The 20496-nt window shown below is 20.9% G+C and overlaps 2 protein-coding genes across 5 annotated transcripts in view; one reads left to right on the forward strand and one right to left on the reverse strand.

Annotated features, from left to right (window-relative positions):
- Window positions 1-583: 583 nt before the first annotated feature.
- Window positions 584-4390, forward strand: LOC129609066 (nibrin). Its single transcript, XM_055520926.1, has 4 exons — window positions 584-693; window positions 790-1602; window positions 1893-3199; window positions 3274-4390. Exons 1-4 carry the CDS (start codon window positions 666-668, stop codon window positions 3343-3345), a joined length of 2220 nt encoding a protein of 739 aa, XP_055376901.1. The 5' UTR covers window positions 584-665; the 3' UTR covers window positions 3346-4390.
- An 8188-nt stretch (window positions 4391-12578) lies between these two features.
- LOC129609301 (glutamate-gated chloride channel) overlaps window positions 12579-20496 on the reverse strand; it is a 92141-nt gene continuing 84223 nt past the window's right edge. For all 4 annotated transcript variants that reach the window (XM_055521248.1, XM_055521246.1, XM_055521247.1 and 1 more), the window contains 2 exons: window positions 15501-15611; window positions 12579-15202 (listed from right to left, as the gene is read on the reverse strand). In XM_055521248.1, the coding sequence (XP_055377223.1) occupies window positions 15056-15202; window positions 15501-15611 (258 nt within the window). In that variant the 3' untranslated portion in view covers window positions 12579-15055. The remainder of the gene's footprint in view (window positions 15203-15500; window positions 15612-20496) is intronic.

Raw genomic sequence — 20496 nt, forward strand, 5'->3', positions numbered from 1 at the left:
GTAAAAGAAAAAATTGTTATTACTTTAATAACTGGGGAACGGCGCTGTAAGGTGATTTAGTTGAAATCATAAAAATTCAAAATAAAAAAAAACAGTGATCGTATACAGTGGAGGATTTCAAACCCAGAACAGCAAACGAATACCAAAATCAAGTTGTCAGTATTTTGTATATCATAATATGATAACAAAAAGGCCGCCAGGCTTAAAATACTATTTGAGACTATTTTATTGCCGACGGTTAAATCCTCGGCGTTCTTCAACGCTAACCGAAAGCATTCTTTCAACCCTAATTAACGAAATTGGATGTGTACAGAGTGATAGACCATTAAAGACATGACAACACAAAGAGTAGACACAAAGATTTAACGATACGAACTGTTTTCGACTTTTTGATTTAAAATTACTTTCCAAAATCTCTAAATGTAAAAGCTTTGCTTAATATATTATCACGTAAAATTTAAAAAACGTGTAAATGATGATAAATCACTACATTTGACAGCAATGAAAGGAATTTAGTTGATACTAGAGGATCTTTTGACTTGATTGTAAAGTTGTTAGCCCTGAGTTCGAACTTCTTCATTAATGTCAGTTTAAATGTCATCTTAAGACATTTTAAAAAGATGCACAAATTTTAAATTTAAACAAGTATATTTTCTTAATAAAATATGTGGAAAGCCGTTAGCAAAAGCACTGGTAATTTTTTATTAATCAATATAAATAAAATAAACTATTTGATAAGTTAAAGTTTATAATGTGTTTGATGGTAAATTTTACAATTGGATTTTAAAGGGGATGTATTTTACATGCTACCAGAGAAGGAGAAGTATACTGTTGGAAGACAAAACAGTGATTTAAATATAAAAAATGATTCTTCAATCAGTAGAAATCACGCTTATTTGTTACCATCACTTGATTACATTGAAGCTATTGATGTAGGTTCTAAATTCAATACGTACTGTAATGAAAACATTGAAAATAAAATTCCAATGGAGAAGAATCAAGGATATAAATTAAAAGATGGCGAAAGAATTAAGTTTGGCCAAATGGATAGTGAATATGTATTGACAAAAATGAAAATCGTGACGGTTCCATCAGCTTTAAGTTCGAATGAAAAGCAAATTTTAGCAAAAATTATGAGCATTATAAGAGGACAAATTGAAGATGAAGTAACCCCAAAGTGCACACATTTAACAATGAGTGGAATCACTATAACAATAAAACTGTTACATGCTCTCTTAGAGGGTATTTCAATTGTTAATTTAAATTTTTGGAAAGACTATTTGGAATGCTTAAGAAGTGGAGAAAATTTACCGGACCCACAAAAATATATTCCGGATGTAGCAGAAAATTTTATGAATATAACGAAAGAAATGCTTTCGTTTAAAGAAGAACGTAAAACACTATTTCGGGAGAAGATTTTCGTTTTTCTCAATAAAAATATTTATGAAATCTACAATCCAATTATAACAAAGGCTGGTGGACAAACAAAAATATTGAAAAATGTACCACTTTCTGATTTGATAAAAAAGAATATTGTGGTGATTCAAAACACTTCTACAACGCAAAGTGAGGACACAGATCAATTGCTGGATAAAATTTCAGGTTGTATATTACTTTTTTTTTTGTTTTATTTTTGAAGTGTAATGATTTTGGTTATGAAAACTTCAAACATGTATACATAAATATTAGTATGACAGTTCTAGGAAATAGCGCATCAGTGTATAACACTTTAAGGTTATAAATATAAACAAAATATTAAACTTTGTGTTATACATATTTTTGTTGTGTAAAAAAAAGTCATTAGTGAAAAAAAATTATCTTTTTAAATACAATAAGTAAAGAAATTGTATTAAATTCAATTTTTATTAATTTTTATTTTTTTGGTGTTTTAGAATATCTTAAAAAGCATCATCTTAGATTAATTCCTGATTATGAAATAGGAATAGCATTAGTAAATTGCTCCATTCAGAAGTATTGTAATGCTCAATACAGTTTCGAAAGAGAAATTTTCAAAGAAAAGAACGCAGAATTTGGCTCTACGGAGTCCCAAAACAATGATATTATAGCTAGGGAAACCCCATTATCAGAAATGAAAGATAAAAAACCTCGCAATCATTTACCAGATATCGAAATTCCGGAGAGTGTTGGAAGTGCAGTTTACGACCTAACAGAATCAGATGCCGAAGAGTCTGAAAAAATAAACTCAGAAAATATTGATCAAGATTCTCAAGAAGTTATTTTAAACATAGTTGCAGGGAAAGAAAATAAAAATATGGAAAATAATAAGTTAAGTGAAAAAAATGATGACAGCTCACAAGATTTATTGGATAAACCAAGTGCAGATTTTCAAAACAAGAGAAAACGCGAAGCAAGCCCGATAAACAATCAGAACAAAAAAATTAATTTAGACACGGGAAATAAATCAGAATTCAGTTCAATTTCAAAATCTAATGCTTTGTCTGGCTTTTTGGAGAAAAGCTTAATAAGAAAAAATGTTGAAATGTCTAAACCACAGGATCCTTCTAGTCAGTGTTCATCTCAAGCTTCTATAAGTCAAAAGAAACGTGGACGTTTTGCAAATTTGGATAGTGATGGCGACGATGAAGGTGATCTTTTTGATTTCGGCAAATCAAAAAGTAAGAAAAGTCGGCCTAACATTGATAGTTCTGAAGATGATGTTGATCAGGGTGGTAATAACAGTGAAAATGAACTATTTAATATAAGAAAAACCAGCAACTCTATTCAAGCTTCTCGAGGAAATGTGTCCCCACCAAAAGATTTAAATGAGGTCTCCAAAACTGTAAATTCAACCATGTTAAAAAATGGTACAAAGCAAGGTTACACAAATGAATGGAAAAAATCAAATGTTCCTGAAGAACCAATATTAATTTCTGGTTGGTTATGTAAAAAAATGATCAAAATCAAAATTAAAGATGAAAACGATCAAATCAAAATTAAAGATGAAATAAGTACTACAGATGATACAGATATAACATGTAAAGAAAATGCAAATGTAACAGTAAAAAAAGAAAATCAAACAAATTGGATTGAATCTTTAAATGGTGGTTTTCAAGTTCGTGTTAAGGAAATGCATTTAATTTCTAAATGTCCAGCAGCATCGAATACTGTGCAGCCATTTGAGGATAGTAGTTCTACTATAAGTACAACAAATGGAAAAAATTTCAAAGCTTTTACAAAAGTAATTTTTTTTTAAATTTTTTAAAACAGTTAGATTTAAGATGATTATTTATTTCTATTTTTATGTATTTTTAGAAACAAAATTTCATACCTCAAAAGGAAATTTTAACAACAGTGCCGCATCACGTAACAGGCTTTTCATTTTAGGAGTGTGTATTGTTGCTACATTAATTTTTTTACTTTTTTGTAACATTTAACTATAACAGAATTATTAAATGTTTTATTATAACGAAATAATTATGATTTAAGTGTGTAAAAGTTTAGTTTATAAATGCATTCCGAAAAAAAAACATTTACAAAATGCAAAGCAAATAAAACACATTTTGTCATAGCTTTTTAATATTTAAACAAAATGATAAAGCTACTTAATATCGTGTGTATCAGATTAGAGTACGTTCTTTTATATTTTTCTAAAGATAAGTTATACAATGTAATAATTATATAAATGGTAAAACTACCGAATATTTTTGTCTTGTTTGATACTTTAATATTTAAGAGTGAAATAAACTTATATATATTTTTTTTTTTCGTTTTCATATCAATAAATTTTATTACCATTCATATATGAATTTGGTATAAAACAAAAAACAACATTGCAATATTTTTTATTTGATTTTGTGAGCCATATAAATTTTCATATATTAACAATTTCATAGAATTATAATTAAACATTTAGTTAAACATATAATTCACGTAAATAAAATTGTATACATAAAAATATTATATAGGTGATGTAAAAAAGTTGTGTAGGTTATAAGAACTTTAATAATTAATAGGCATCTCCTATATAACAAAAATAAAAAGCAAATAATTTTTTTTGAAGCTTATTAGAACTTTAATTACTGCTCACAGTATTACTTTAGTAAGAAAATTCATATTTTCCAGTTTAAAAATTAAGTAACAAATATCAAATTGAAAATTATTTAGATTTGCCTATATATTTATGTATAAGCTTATGTAAAAAGTAAATTTTAATTAATTTTTTTTAATGCTTAAAAAAGATTTTTAAGTTAAAGATAATGGAAGGATTGATTTTTTTTGTTTTTCATTTTAATATCTCAATTAACAAATAATAAAACATCAAAATGCATAATCTAATGTATGTACAAAAATATTGTAAACAATATATTGTAATATTTTTCATAATATAATGAATGATAATTCGAATAAATGACATTAAAAATAAAATAAATTTTATTTTTATTATAAGATATACATATAATTTAATTTTAGGCTACGGAAAATTTAAAACGAAATAAGCTAAAATGCTGTGGATTTGTATGTATAAAGAATACTTTTATATCAGTATATTTCAACAATTTGGTTTATATAAAAGAAATAAAAATTTTTCTTTCATTGACTTCATATAATTATTTACAACCATTGTACAAATTTTTATGAAACTAGTAACATTGAGCAACATCGTATTGACCCGCCTGTGTATTTTCAATCACTTCAAGCACTTTTACTTTTAAAGGAAATTTGCAAAATGTGCATTTTATAATATTGCTACTAAAAATGCAGAAATAAAACAACAATTCAGGATTGTAATTTATAATTTTTATTTTTACTCTATATAATAATGGATATAAATAAATATATAAACAAATATGTTTTAACTTAACAAATTGTATCGCAAGCTCTATAGAGCACCGTTTTATTTTTTATTTAAATTTTTAAATAGAGCCAATTTTAATTTTTAATCTTTTGTGTTTTTAGTGGTTACTCTGTACTATTATCGTTTCTTTTTTTTTTTTGCTTTTTCATTTTTGAGTGATCTTTAAATAAATCAATAATAATGTACATAGTATAACTTTAATAACAATGCATTCATAATTAAATATTGTAATTTTTTGGAATTGTAAGTGGTATAAAAACAGAGAGTATTTTCTAAATTAAATTTTAGGTCGTTTAAACAATTTCTTATATTTCTAGGAATAGTTCGAATGAACTTATTTTTCTTTTTATTTTTTAGTATTAAAGTAAAAAAAAAGTTATTCTTAAATTCAGTTTATATAATATTAAAAAATAATAAAACGATAAAAAAAACGCAAAATTCATAACTTACGAATTTATTTAAATATGTACAATATTGTATCTATTATTTCCTAAGACTTAAATATAATTAAAAGTAGATCTTAACTACTAATAATGCAAAATGGATAGTGAGAATTTAAATTTTAAATATAAATTAATAAAAAAAAAAAACAAAATCGATTCATATTAAAATAATTTAACATTTGATTTTGTACAGTTTTATTGATTTAATTTACCGATCACTAAAATTAATTAATATTTTTTTTTTGTTTGTTTTATATACAAGAAAGTGAAATACACTAAAATATATTTATATATTATGTATGTATGTATCTAAAGAGAATGTTTTTTAATGAAATAATTTAATTTTACCAAGACGAATAAATTGATGTTTGTATATTCGGTACTTATATGAAATTAAAATTTAATATCTGTTTAAAGATTATTTAATTATAAAAATAATAAAAAGAAATCAATCAGCAATATTTATAATTAAAATTTGTTTTTTATTAACCAGTAATATTAGGTTTAAGAATTAAATTAATTGGTCGATAACATATTACATGTAGTAGAAAAAAATTTTGGTATCAATTTTTTTATTAATTTCATCTTTAAATAAATAATTAATTTGTGTTTTTAGTATGTTGTAATCATTTTTCTATATAATACTATATTACAAATTAAGTTTCGAAATTGTGAAGCCTTTCTTTTTTCATTTTACTAGAATAAATAATTATATAACTATTCTGTATCGAAAAATTAGACACAATTTTAATCTTTTAAATAAAAAAGAAAATTGCTCTTTCACATTAATTCAAAAAATAAAAGTTGATCCCTTTTATAAAATTTTTAATATTTCATTAATAAACATTCCATAAAATTTTTTTCATATATATTTTTTTTTAATTTTCTTTTTGTATTTTTGTTTTACGCAAATTGATCCTGTTGCGAAAAAGGAAACAGTTATAAAAATATTTAATATTAGTTTTATTTTTTTTTTTGCAAAATTTTTTTTTTTTTTATTTTTTTTTTACATTTTTTGTTCCTAAATTATTAAAAAATATAGAAATATTTTACAATATTATGAAAATGTAAGGAAAAGAAAAAAAAAAAACAATTATTGGCGATAAATAAACGAAAAAAGTTGAAAATTGCTCTAAAAAACAATGTTTTTTGTTTATTTGTGTTTAATTTTTGTCGGTTTTATTTTTTTTTATTTTTTAATTATTTAATAATAATTATGACTATATGTATATAATAAAAAGCAACTGCATAGAATTTGAATCTAGGAATTGAATATTAGAAACCCAATAATTTATAAGAGTAAGATGAAGCAAAAAATATTTTTGTTAAAATAAAATAGCTGGATTAATATTGAAAAATTTTTATTATTTGTGATTGTAATGATTTTAAAAATTTTTTGTTTTTGTAATTTGTACACTTATAATAATGCGTTTAATAATTTTTAATACGTTTAAATTTAAATTGGTGGCTATAATAAATATTGAAATAAAAATTAATGTATGAAAATTTTGTATTGTATATTGTGTGTGCAATGTATAATTAAAGTGGTCCGATCTTATAATCGGTGGGAATTGCATATATAATGTGGTAGCATTACGTTATATTAAAAACATGTAAATACGTATTATACAAATATAAAATCGGCATAATAAAATATACGTATAACAGATAAAAAAATAATTAAAGTATGTATGTAATTTTGGATTTTATTTGATTTATTTCTGAATGGATAATGAGTTTGATTTTTTGAATTTAATAAATATAAAAACCAATGATTAATAATATTACTTAGCTAATAATGAAAATCCAAGCACGTATTAAATATTAACATTAAAAATCACGTCTATCAAATTTATTTTTGCATTTAATTAAGTTCGCAAAAAAAAAAAATATTTTTTTGTTTATAATATATAAAACGAAACATACATTTATATATTTTTTTCTTAACATAATAAAACATTTGAATTTTTGAAAGTCAATTTTTTTTTCTAGTTAACATTTAAAGTATTGATAATAATTCGTTGCTGTTAATTCGTTTTTTTTTAAATTTATTTATAATATTTTATTTTAGTTTTTAATTTTTCTATACATACATATTAAGTATGTAAATAATTTAATATTAAAGATTTTATTATTACATCACACCTATGGTACATAATATTAAAATATTTTCGGACATATCAAATAGGTATAAAATAAAAATTTCCCAACATTTACAATTGAACTTCGAATAAATACCTACTATATGTGTGAATGTTTTAAATTTTTTATTTGAATATGAATAAAATAGTCCAATATAAATATTAATTAGTTTTCAAACTTAAATTTTTCTTGCCTTAAATCAAAAATTTTCTCAGGTCGGAGTTATATTTTTAAAGTACAGATAATTACATATAAGATAATACTATACGCTATTATTAATTATTAATACAAAAAGGGGCAAGTAAAAAATTTTCCGAGAATATGAAATTTGAGCTGTTAACATGATAATAAACAAACAAACTATTTGCAAATTTTCTATTTTCAATTCAAGTTAAAAATGTAATACTCGTATTATGTGTAGGTTCATAAAATTTATTTTAATAATTATAAGTTCATTTAATATTGATGCTAACAAAATAATGATGATTCGTAAACTGATTATTTAATAAAAAGAATTGGAAATTGAAAAAAAAGGAAAATTAAAGATAAAAGTCGAAGAAAATTCATGAAAATGGGTACGAGTAATTTTGAAACAATTATTTGCTATCTAATATTACAAATTTACAAAATAAAAAATACTTGTAAATGTAAAAAGAATCGGAACTATGTAAGAGAGATAAGAGTTCTCTGTTGTTTGTAAAGTAGTTTAAATGTTAATTCAATTTAAATAACCGATAATTCTGAGGAAACGTTTCCAATTAACAGCATAAGAACCTATATAATATATAATGTAAGCGAAATTTCTTTGGGAAATCATTTTTTAAAGTAACGATTTATGAAACCATTTAACATTTTCAATTTATTAATTAATATTTAACCTAAGCCGTTTGTCATCTAATTTAAGTTGAAACTTTTTAAAATATTTATTTTAAATACGATACAAACACGAGTTTATGATGTTATTATTCGACATATTATGTATTGTGTATTGTATTCAATATAGATGATTTGATATTTGTGAATTATAAGCGATTTATAAATTTAAATTTTAAATTTATTATTTATTAACGTTAAGTGGATTTAAGTTACAGTAAAAAAGAATATACATTCTCGCAATATATTATGTATATTGAAATTATTTTTCTAATTCCTGGAATTAAATTCAATGCAGCAAATTAAAAAAGCCTATATATTATTATGCATGTAAATTAAAAAAAAAATGGCGGGCAAAATTTGTTTTATCCTTTTGTAATGAAAGAGTATATTTCAGGATGTAAGACTTTCTTATGTGTGTTTTGTTTCTTTTTGTTTAATTTATTTTTTTTTTTTTACTTTTAATAATTTCATTTCTATTTTACAATTATTACATATATATTTTATTTATATTAAATGTATATTATATAATATTATAATTAATTTTTTTTATGCGTTAAATAAAAACGAAGAATGTACAAAAATTTTTTTTACTTACTTTTTTATGTTATTTTTTGATTTTTTTTTGTTTTTTTTTTTTAATTTTTTTTTTATTTTTTTTTAAACTTTTTTTGTTGAAATATAATATTTACTATGAAAAAGGCAGTCAATACAATATATTTTAGCATCTAAATCGTGCTCCATACCAAATATTTTAAGTTTATATTTACATATTTTACATATATATGTATGTATATATATGTATATATATGTGATTTTTATTTTAAATAATTTATATTATATTGTGTGAATGAGTTTTTTTTTCGACTGTTTATTTTTTATAATGTTTCAATTCATCTTTTATTTTATTTTAAAGATTTAATTATTTTATTTATTTTTTTTTTTATTTTACTAACTACTCTGATTTTTGGTTTAATTTTATTTTAAATATTTACATAGCTTTAATATAATGTAGTTTGCTTAGCAGGATTTTCTAGTTTTTGATAAAATTATGGACATTTGTTTTCCTTAAATTCATTCGTATTTGAAAAGAAATAAAATTTACAATACTATAAGTTAAATTTTAGAGGGTTAAAAATTTTGAAAGTAATATTCGAATATTAACAGAAAATTAAGGATTAAATTTAAACATTTAATTAAATTATTTTTAAAAGTTAAAACAATATTAAACTATTGAAGCTATAAAATCGAAATTTTTTAATGTCTTTTAAAGTTTTTAAAGTCAAAAAGTTGCTCTTAAAAATTTTTTTCTTAAAAATAAAAAGAAATTAAACTGGTAATTTTGTTTAGATTTGATTAGAGCTAAAATTTATTTAGCTCTATTGATATGTGAAGTTTTATTTTTCTTAAAAATTTAATAAACTTTGAAATTCAGCAAATGATGAGTTTTTCAAACTTATATTTCAATTACAGATAAGCAGCAAATTAAATAATATAAATTATATAATCTATTATAAAATTTCAATATTCAATTTAATTAATTTTTTTATTGATTTTGAAGCCAATTAAACAATTAATGAAGCAATTCAATAATTTGAATATTTTGCAAATTGTCTCTACATACAGGAAGGAACTTGAAATTATAATAATGATTCCATTTTATTAAAATAAAATAAATGAATAATTAAGCATTATGTATAATATTTAAAACATCGCTTGTTTTAAGATATTACCGTTATCTAATTTTTATGATTTACCTAAGAAAATTTTATAATTTTTGAATGAATTTAAGAATATATATATAGATAATTAAATATATTTTTTGTAATTTGCTATAACTTTTTATATAAATATATATATGTGTATATATATATAGTGATATAATTAATTGGTGATAAGATTCATCACAGTTTTTCAAAATATCAATTTATTGTTTTGAGTTCAAATTTAAATATTTTCTCAAATGCCTACATGGCATATACTCGTATATATTATGTAGTAAGTGTTATTAACCATTTTGTAATAAATTGTGTAAAAACTTATAAGATCCTAAAACGAATTTTGATATTTATATAAAATTTATTTAAAATTCAGATAAAAATGTTTTCAGAAATGTGACAATTAAAACAAAATAATATACATACAAACATTTGTTTAGTAAATTAAAAATTACGAAATAGCAGATATGGTCTAAGTATATTTTGTAATATTGTAATAATAATTAGAATTCTATTCAATTCTAATTCAATGGACAATTTAAAACTAATTTTGCTATATAACAAAATTATTTTAAAATATTTGAATATTATTAACTAATGAAGCTATAAAAATGAATAGTTTAAAGTTTTGGAAATTAACAAAATTCAAATTTAGAAAAGTCAAATTCTTGTTTGTGTTCAATCATAATTCAAGAGATCAGAATTGTTATTTGTTCGCCATAATATGCACAGGTATTGTATATATAAAAATTTTTAAATTTCAAAATAAAATTATAAGTTCTGCAAATAGTATCTAAGTAACGTTGATTTTTAATATAAGTAGAGAAAATTTTCATTAATTTTTTTACAAGAAATTCTTAAATTCATTCTTATTTTGTAATATGTAGAAACTATATACAGTGGCGGTAATATAAATGAAGACACCTGTATTCATATTAAATTTGATCATTAAATTTGTTTTTAGTTACATTTAGGCATCACTATTGTTCCCAAAAAATAAGAGCAATTTTTTATTAAAAATAAATTCGGGGAAAAACGATATTCGCACTTTACATAATAAATGGAATTTGTACTTGTTGTTTTTTTTTTTGAGAATTCTAGTTGATATTTAATATTATTCGAGAATTGTTCAATTTAACAAGTGGACTTGTAAGTATGTTATAATAATTAAGACCACAGTGTACATATGTGAATAGGCATAAATGAATGCAGGTAAATTTTATTCTATTTTGTTTTTTTTCAAATATTTTTAATTTTTTATATTAAATTTGAACTCAAAATGGCATCGTACAATAATAGTTTTTTTTTTCATTTATTTTTTTTTTTGGCAAGCATCAATCATCAAATTTTATATCACCTAATCAAATCAATAATTAAAATTTATATCACTATCATAATATTTAAAAACAAAGAAGAAGAAATATTATATTATTTATAGTATATATGTATTTGTATGATTGTGTCTATACAGCGAGTATTTCCTATAAGGTTGAAAATGATTTCTGGGATGATTTTTTGAATAAATTTCAGCTGAAAATTGTCTTTATAGTTTTGAACGTATAACTGCCAAAACTATGAGAAACTGAAAAAAAAATACTGTGAGAAGGACTTTTATTTCTCATTGTAGCAACTCGAAAAATTTTTTAGTTTAATGACAAAAATTTCGGAGAAATTTCGTATTTAAAAAAATAAAGGTCAGATGTAAAATTAAAAATAAAGATCTAAATAAAGATTAGATTGTAAGATTTAGACTAAAGATCCACCTAAATTATCTTTAAGACAATTGGCAAATTGTTATTCTATGTTGCACAATTTTAAAGTTATATTAACATTTATTCATATATGAAGGACAAATCTGGGCTCTTATTTTTTTTTGACAGTCTGTAGCTCAAAAACGAGTATTCCTGCATTCCGTCAAACAAATAAATTTTTTTGCTGGAAATTGATTAAAGAATCATCTCTGAAATTATTTGCAACCTTACGCGAGACACCCTGTATATCGATTTTTTTTTATTAAATTAAATTTTAATTATTTTTTAAATGGTTTTTTGGTTTAATTTTTTTGGTAGAATTGTTTTTTCCTTGAATGCTCTGAAGTGAAACATAAGAGAGCATTATTTTGTTTCTTTGTGATTTTTTTATAGTTTAGATTTTTATTTTTAAATATTTTATTTAACTTTTTGAATATTAAAAACGATTATTTTTTTTTTGTTTTGGTTTCAAATAATTTTTTGTATTAAATTTTTTTGGTTTTCTTTTACAAATTATTTTTTTTTTTATTATTATTTTTTACTTAACATAAAACAACAATTGTAATAAAGGTTTTTGTTTTTATTTAAAATTTCTCTGATTTTTTTTTTGTTTTTAATAAATTTTGTTTATTACTAATAAATATTAATTTAAAAATATTATTGCTAAAATAATTCGTTCTTTTCAATGTTTTTTTTTTCTGTTCTAAACTTAATAATTTTAATTTTTCAAAAATAATATTTTATTTTTGTGATTTTATTTTTTTTTATAATTAAATTTTTGCATTTTTGCTTTAGATTTTTCAATGATATTTTTTTATGTAAATTTATATGGTAATTTTTGTTTTTAATGCTTTTTTTAATGCTGGTAGGTATATAAATATTTCTTTTTTGTTTTTTTATGCTGCTGCTGCGCGCTGATAACCTAAAGCCCCCTAAAAATTCTAAATTATCGTTATTATTATTATTTTTGTTTTTTTTTTTGTTGATCTGATAAATAATTTCTTTTTTTTTTTTGAATAATTAAATTTGGTTTGTTTTGTTTATTTATATTTTAATTTTAATTTTGAAATTTTCATTTATGAATTTTATGAATTTTTAGTACATAATATAAAATAAAAAAAAAAAATTTCGAAAGTTAAAATTTCGAGATTTTTGTTTTTCTTTTTTTAATTTTAGATATTTTATATTTTTTTTTTCTAGCAAATTGTTTCATAATAGTTTTAAATGTTTTTTGGTTTTTGTACAAGGCATAAAATTACTATCTATATATTTGATTGAATTTTATTATAACATTTTTTTTTTTTGGTTTTTCTTTAATCCTATTTAAAGCAGTAACTAATATGTATACGTTTATATTTTATATATTAAAAATGATTTTTATTTTTATATTAATTTCTTTAATACACTCATAATATTATTTATAGTTATTTTCTTTCTTTCTTTTGAGAACCGTGAAAAGAATTTAGGAGTTGTATATCAAATAAATAAATTATAATGGTTTTTTTTTTCGGAGATTTAGGATATTCTAAAGTTTAATAATAAAATATACATTTATAATTAGGTTTAGACTATAATATTAAATAATCATTTAATTAAATAGTATGCTACATTATGAAAAAATAATAAATGTATTGAAAAAGGCTTCTGTATATATGTTATTACATTAAGAGATGATATTGTTATATTTTAATTGACAATAATGTTGCCTGTACATGAAATTATTTTGATTTTTTTGGTGAGTTACTATTAATTTACATATATGACAGATATATGTATATCCCTCAAAATAATTTTAAGGTATAACAGAAATAATTTTTTAATTGGTATAATCGAAATGTTAATATTTTTTGCTTTATATAACAGTTTCTATTCTGTAGTTAATTTTTAGTATATTGCAGATAAACTGATTTAGTATTACAATTAATTTTTAGTACTCTGTTACTATTATATATGTTAATAATTTTGTATAATATAAAATTACTTGAATATTTAAAGAAATTGAAAAATTCGTGAAAATTCCTTGATTTTTATATTTTACTTCACTTTAATAGTATATAAGACTTCATGAATAAGAAATAAAAATATTATGAAAATTAAAAAATGAGCTGATAAATTGCATAATATTTTATTTGCTCACACTAATTTTCTTGCAGTGGTTGTTCTTTCAGAAAATGTATACAATTTCGATGTTTGGAAGTTCGAAGCAAATTTAAGTTTACGAAATTTCGGTACCAAAAACAAAAAATAACAAATTTCTATTCTTCTATATTGTCTTCTTTCTCTATTTCTTATAATCTATAATTTGCATTGAAAAGTAAGTGTTAGCAATTTTAAATATTTTCACATTTCAGATGAACAAATAATGTTTAAAGGCTAACAAGTTTTAAGTAAATAATATTTATGCTAAAAAAAGAAAAATTTCAATATGAAATTTAACAAAATAATTTTGAATGTATAACAAAATTTTTATTTGAAGATTCATTGGTCTCCAAAATGAGTACAATTTATAGGTTATCTATACTTACGAAAGCATAAAAGTTATTCCATAAAATCCATTTAGGTACCACAATTTTTCGATTTTGTGACTTTATATAGGGCGCAATATAAAATAACTCCGAATAGGTGATTTATGTAAAAATCATGAATTTTTTTATGGAAAAATTGAGAAAATAAAAATAATTTTCTATTCTATAATTTTCATACAATGAAAACATTTTTTACATAGAACGTGATCTAAAATTATTACAGAAATATAAAACAGCTACGAACTCTTCCGATTCTACAAAATTTTTTATATAACAGGCGAATATAGTTCTCAAAAAAAAATTTTTATTTTGTTTTAAAGAAATTTTTTAATTTAATTAATGCGCTACTATTTTTTTTTGTTTCTTTTAAACATTAATTTTTTTCCGAAATTTCAACTTTCGAAATTTAATTTTATTATTTTAATTTAGAAATTTCAATATATAGGATGTTGATTATTTCTTCTTGTTTCTGTGTTTTTGTTTTGGTTTTAAATGATTTTTAATTTTTGACTGTAATTATTATATAATAAATTTTTCATCGTTATAATTGGTACAATTTAATTGCAATTTACATCTTTATGTTTTTGTTTTGCATATATTTCTATATATAAATAAATATTCATAATTTTTTTTAATTTTATTTATATGCATATATATATTTACAGCTATATTAATATATATTTCATATATATTATTTTTTTCCCTCTGTATATTTAAATATATAGATAATATATGTAATAAAGCGTATGTTTTTTTTTTATTAATTATACCAATTAGAATATAATTTCTAGGAAAATCCTTTGTAGTGCACAAAAAAGAATATTAGAAAAATTGCATAAGCTGTTGGAAATGTTATTCGAGCTATTACATCTATTGTTTTGGCTACACGTATTGGATGGGGCGGTTCCTTTTTTCTGACTTGTACAAAACATGTCTGTAAAATATTTATGAAAAAAATCAAATTAATTTAATAAATTCAATTTTATATTTAAAAAATATTTTAAAGTTTCCACAGATTTATTGAATGATAATAATGTATAAAATAATTAATAAATATTATAAATATTTTATATCTTGTGGAAGAAAAATTTATGCAAGAAAATAATTATTAATTAATATTTGTATAATAAAGATGTTTGTTCAAAGATCATATTATTGTTAAACGAAATAACAAATATTTGAAAATTGTTAAGGTAACTTTTTTATGTTTTTAACTAATTATGTAATCCTACCTCCGTGGCACATCCATTATTAGCTGAATGTGTACATGGACTTGTTCCACCACCACAACTGGTACATGCAACAATTTCATTTGGTCCTCCAATATCTCGGCGTTTTTCACCCTAAAAATATATTTTTATAAAATTGTAAAAAGAAAAAAAAACGAACCAAAAATTAAATATGGTCTAATTGAAAATTAAATTAAAAAAAAAAAATAATTTGTTTTACTTTAACGAAATATTGTGGATTATCGCATTTAATAACATTATAGTGTTTAAATTTTGTTTTGTTTAAAAAGGATATATTAATTATAATTAATTTAGAAAAATCATAGAAAATTAAAATAAAATATTGAAAGATTTTTATAGTAAAATCATCATAAACTTTAAAAGAAGATGAAATTAATATATGAATGATAATTTGTCTATTTTAAATATTACTATAACTATAAGGTATATATAAATAAGTGATAGCTAAGTTTATATATAGTTCTTATATAATGTTAAAAGAAATTATTGAATTTTTGTTAAATTTTAAATTTTTTGCAAAATTTCACTCAATAGTTTCTTAATATCAAAGGTAATTAATTATATACACTGATTTGTTAATGGTGATTTATTTCGTTATTATGTTATAGCATTAAAGAAGCATAAGCGAAAACTAAGGAAAAAAACATAAAACTAAAAAAATGGGATTTCTAAATTAACTACTTGCATGAATATTTTCATAGCTGGTTAAATAACTGCAAATAGCTAATGCAATAATTAAAAATAAATTTGGTAAAACTTCAATAATTAATTATTGCAAATTTTCAAATTTAAAAAAAAAATAATTTGACAATTTTGTTCAATCGATTTTAATTTTTTTGCGTCTTAATAATTAAAATATTAATTTAACAGTATTCAACATCATGCGTTGTTATACTTGTATAACATATTTTGTAAACTATAATATTATGAATCGATATTTTTTTACACATAAAATAAATATTTTCTTTGTATTATTTAAAAATTGATCAATGTAAATATTTTAATAATTTATTAAAAACTCATTTGTGTAAATATTTTATTCTCGTTTAGTGTAAATATTTTTTGAAATCTAATGATACATAAAAACAAACAACAATGTTTCAGTTGATGTTTCAGATTATTCAATCATACTGCCACATTTATTGAAAATAACTTTATTAGTTTTGGAAATATATAAAATAATTTATTTGAATTGTATGGGAATTATCTGACGTTGTTCAAATTGACACAATTGCAGTAGAAATTATTCTTTGACAGAAATGTAACAATTGCTTAAAGTGTGATGGTGTTTGATTTTTTCGTCTTTCAGAATTGACGGACAGAACTCCATACCAAAGTTAATATATAATTTCATATAGTTGCAGGATATAATAAATACATATTAAAAACATTTTTCAACTATTAGCAGCCACCGAATCAAACCGACGAAAATTTAAAAAATAATATATTTTCATCGAACAAGTAAAATTAAAAAAAAAAGGAAACAATGTTTTACTTAAAGAATTTTCATTATTCAAAATATTCACTAACATTGTAATCGTAATAGATTGTATTGTAGTCATTGTTATGGAAGAAACCAAAATTGCATACTTCTAGGATTATTTAAAAAATTAAAAGAAGCGGTTGAAAAGACATTTACTCTTATAATTTGTAGAAAAAAGAAGAAGACGAAAACTGAAATTTTACGAAATTCGGACAAAAAAAAATTTGAAGGAGACAAAGACAGAAACGGTCTATTTCGACACAATTTACTATTTATTAATTTCTAAAAAATGTTAAAATCTTAGGCAAAATTGGAAATGTTAATTTTATTTGTAGTTCATAAAGTAGCCGGATTTCTCTTCAAGTCGACTTTTCGAATTGATCTCGTGGTTTATATCTATTTGTCTAATTATAAAATCCCATAATTAAACAAATGTTGTTGATATCGAATCGCATTGAAATTTACCCATAATAGTGTGTGTTTTATTCATATTTATATTTTACAATATGCAAATAATTTTTGAAATATTTTGTTAGGAACTGTTATATAAACTTAGCTTAAATTTTTGTGTTTAAGTTATGAAAAATTAAATATATGTTAATGAAACAAAAACATAAAAAAAAAACTATAAAAATAAAAGAAAAATATTATTGAAAATGTCATTAAACAATGTATATAATATATAAATTACAAAAAAATAAGAACACAAAAAAAAAATCAAAATTAAATAAAAATTTTTATTCAACATAGAAATAACACTGGGCAAAATTTTTAGATTTATTTTATGTAGTTTTTAGTTTTTCTACATTTTATTAATATTGTACCCAGAGAAATTACATGATTTATGTATATTTATATATGTATATATATAAATATATAAATATATACAATATAATATATAGCAGAAATAGAAAAACTCAAATTATAAAATAAATTATGTAATTTACATTATTTTCATAATTAATCATTATTATTTATGCATAATCATTTTTAAATTATTTATTATAGTTATTGTGGTAATTTCGGAATCAAAAATATTTTATTTACAATGGATTTTCTTTAAAGAAACAGGGACTATTTAAAACCTATAGGTTTATTAATAAATTCATATTTAGAGTTTTGATATTTTATAATTCTTTGGTGTATATAATTTGAATTTTGTCCATTTTCTTTCATAAAAAGTTAAGGCATGCAATCATATAATTAGTGATAAAATTTTGTTAATTAATGTCCGAAAATCATAATTAATTTAGTAATTATCATCAATGAACATACAGATTGAAAGTATGTTTTATATTTTTATTATTCGTTAAATATCTTGAATTTTATGTACAAAATTCCATTGCATATATAATATTATATAAGTAATAAAAAAAAAATTGAGTTTAAAAATATTATTATACAATTTACAAAGTCCAGTTTCTGTTTTTACAAAACAAAAAAAAAAATTCCGACCTTTTTCTCATTCTTAATTTTGATTTTATTAATTTTTTATTATTTTTTAAAATATTTTAATATTAATTATATTAATTGTATAACTTTTATTATTCGTTTATTTATTTAATTTTTTCTTGTTTAAGTACACAAATAAAAAGAACAAAAAAACATAATTATAAAAACAACAATTTTTATTAGAAAAGAAAATTGTTATATACGCTTTTTGTCTTAAAAATTTCAAAATATGCAATTTTTTTTTCATTCTAAAACGAAAACTCATAATATAAAATGTATAAAAGGTTTTTATATCGTACTTTATTTGAGACTTGATTCACTTTGCACTTTCAAATTAAAAGCGTTGTATTTTAATTAAAAAAAAAATAAATAAAAGAAAAAAAATTAAAATTAAAAAATTAAAACAGAAAAAACAAAATGAGAAAATAGAAAAGAGAAAACAATAAAATTACTGTTACCTGCACTTAACAGAAAGAGACACATATATGTATTTTAATACAATTATATATGTATATAATATATATATATATATATATATATACATGTAAAATGAAGACAATTATAGTGCTTAATTGTTTACAAACTCACAAAGTTATTTAGAGAAGAACAAACAGAAAAGTTTTTTTTTTACACACATTTTGTTCCGTTATCAGTATGACAATTTTTTTGTTTTTTATTGTTTTGTACAAAGCAGGACAGTTACATTTTTTTTTTCATTTGAAATGAAAATGAAACAAATATAGCGATTTTTAAGTAAAATTGTCTTGTATAGCCAAATAAAAATATACTTAATAAAACAAAAAGAAAAAAAAAAATAAACAAAAATTAAATTGAAATTCAAACGAACAATTAAAGCAAATATAGAGAGAGAGAATATGACAGTTATTTGAGCAGAATTGTGTAAAATGTCCTTTTATTTTAAAAAACAAAATACGTTGAATATGTAAATTTATTTTTAATTTTATAATATTTTTCACATTATTTATGTATATTTGCATCCTTATTGTTAATCTCACTCGTATAGAATTCTACGAATTTCAAACTAAGTTACGCACGTAGAATTGTGAGTAATTATAAATTTTTCACTCGTAGAAATTATGAACCTGCAATGTCAACATTATTTTTCGAAGTATCATAATTGATATTTTATTATCGCTATCAAGTGTCAACATTTCAATTTTTCAAATTTCATAGTAAATATTTAAAAAAATAATAGACGTCTCAAAAAACGATGGACGTCTCAAGACCACTCTTGAATACTGGTTTTCTACGTTTGAAAATTTCTTGAGTAGAATTTTGTCATTTATTTTTATTACCAGTGTGATTCATAATTAATTACTATCTATTACAAATTTCAGAATACAATTCTACTGCTTCGGAATTCACAATATGAAATACGTAATTTCTCCGTATTTCAGTACTGCGAGTGAGATTTACAATAAGGGTGGATTTCGTAGTTATTATTTTAATTATTAATTTATAGTACTATCTAAATAAATACATATATACATATATAACGTACAATAAAATTGTATATTAAATTATTAAATTCTTAAAAAAAAAAATTTATTTTAATATTATTAAGAGTTTATGTAATTTTATTAAAATTTAGAATATTAAAACATAAGAGAACTGAATAAATTAATCATTACTGTTAACCATACAATCCTTGAACATTATGTTGTTATGGTTGTAAATTGGTTTTAATAAAAATTTTTATTAATTTGAAAAATAATATTAATTTTAATGTATATTTCATTAATAAAGCATTAATTTTACATTCTAATGAAAATTTAATAAAATTACATTAAGTTTAAGTTATAATATGGATAGAAGAATTAAGTTCTGCTTGACAATTTTAATAAATTTTATTTCTTAACTATAGTTTTGAAGAAATTATTTGTTTGATTGAAAAATTTTAAGAATATTATTGTGAAGAAATTGAAGATATTACTGCTGAATTCAAGAATATTCTTAATATTATGTTAGACCGGCACTTAACATTCTAAATTTATGCATTCGCTGTTTTATTATAACAAATAA

This window comes from Condylostylus longicornis, unplaced genomic scaffold (genome assembly GCF_029603195.1).
Source record: "Condylostylus longicornis isolate FDR11 unplaced genomic scaffold, ASM2960319v2 ptg000038l, whole genome shotgun sequence".
In the NCBI taxonomy this organism is placed as follows: Eukaryota; Metazoa; Arthropoda; class Insecta; order Diptera; family Dolichopodidae; genus Condylostylus; species Condylostylus longicornis.

Coding starts and splice junctions, on each gene's coding strand:
- LOC129609066 (XM_055520926.1), top strand. CDS start 666: ATGTGGAAAGCCGTTAGCAAAAGCACTG. Junction 694..789: donor AGCCGTTAGCAAAAGCACTG/GTAATTTTTTAT, acceptor TGGATTTTAAAG/GGGATGTATTTTACATGCTA. Junction 3,200..3,273: donor ATTTCAAAGCTTTTACAAAA/GTAATTTTTTTT, acceptor ATGTATTTTTAG/AAACAAAATTTCATACCTCA.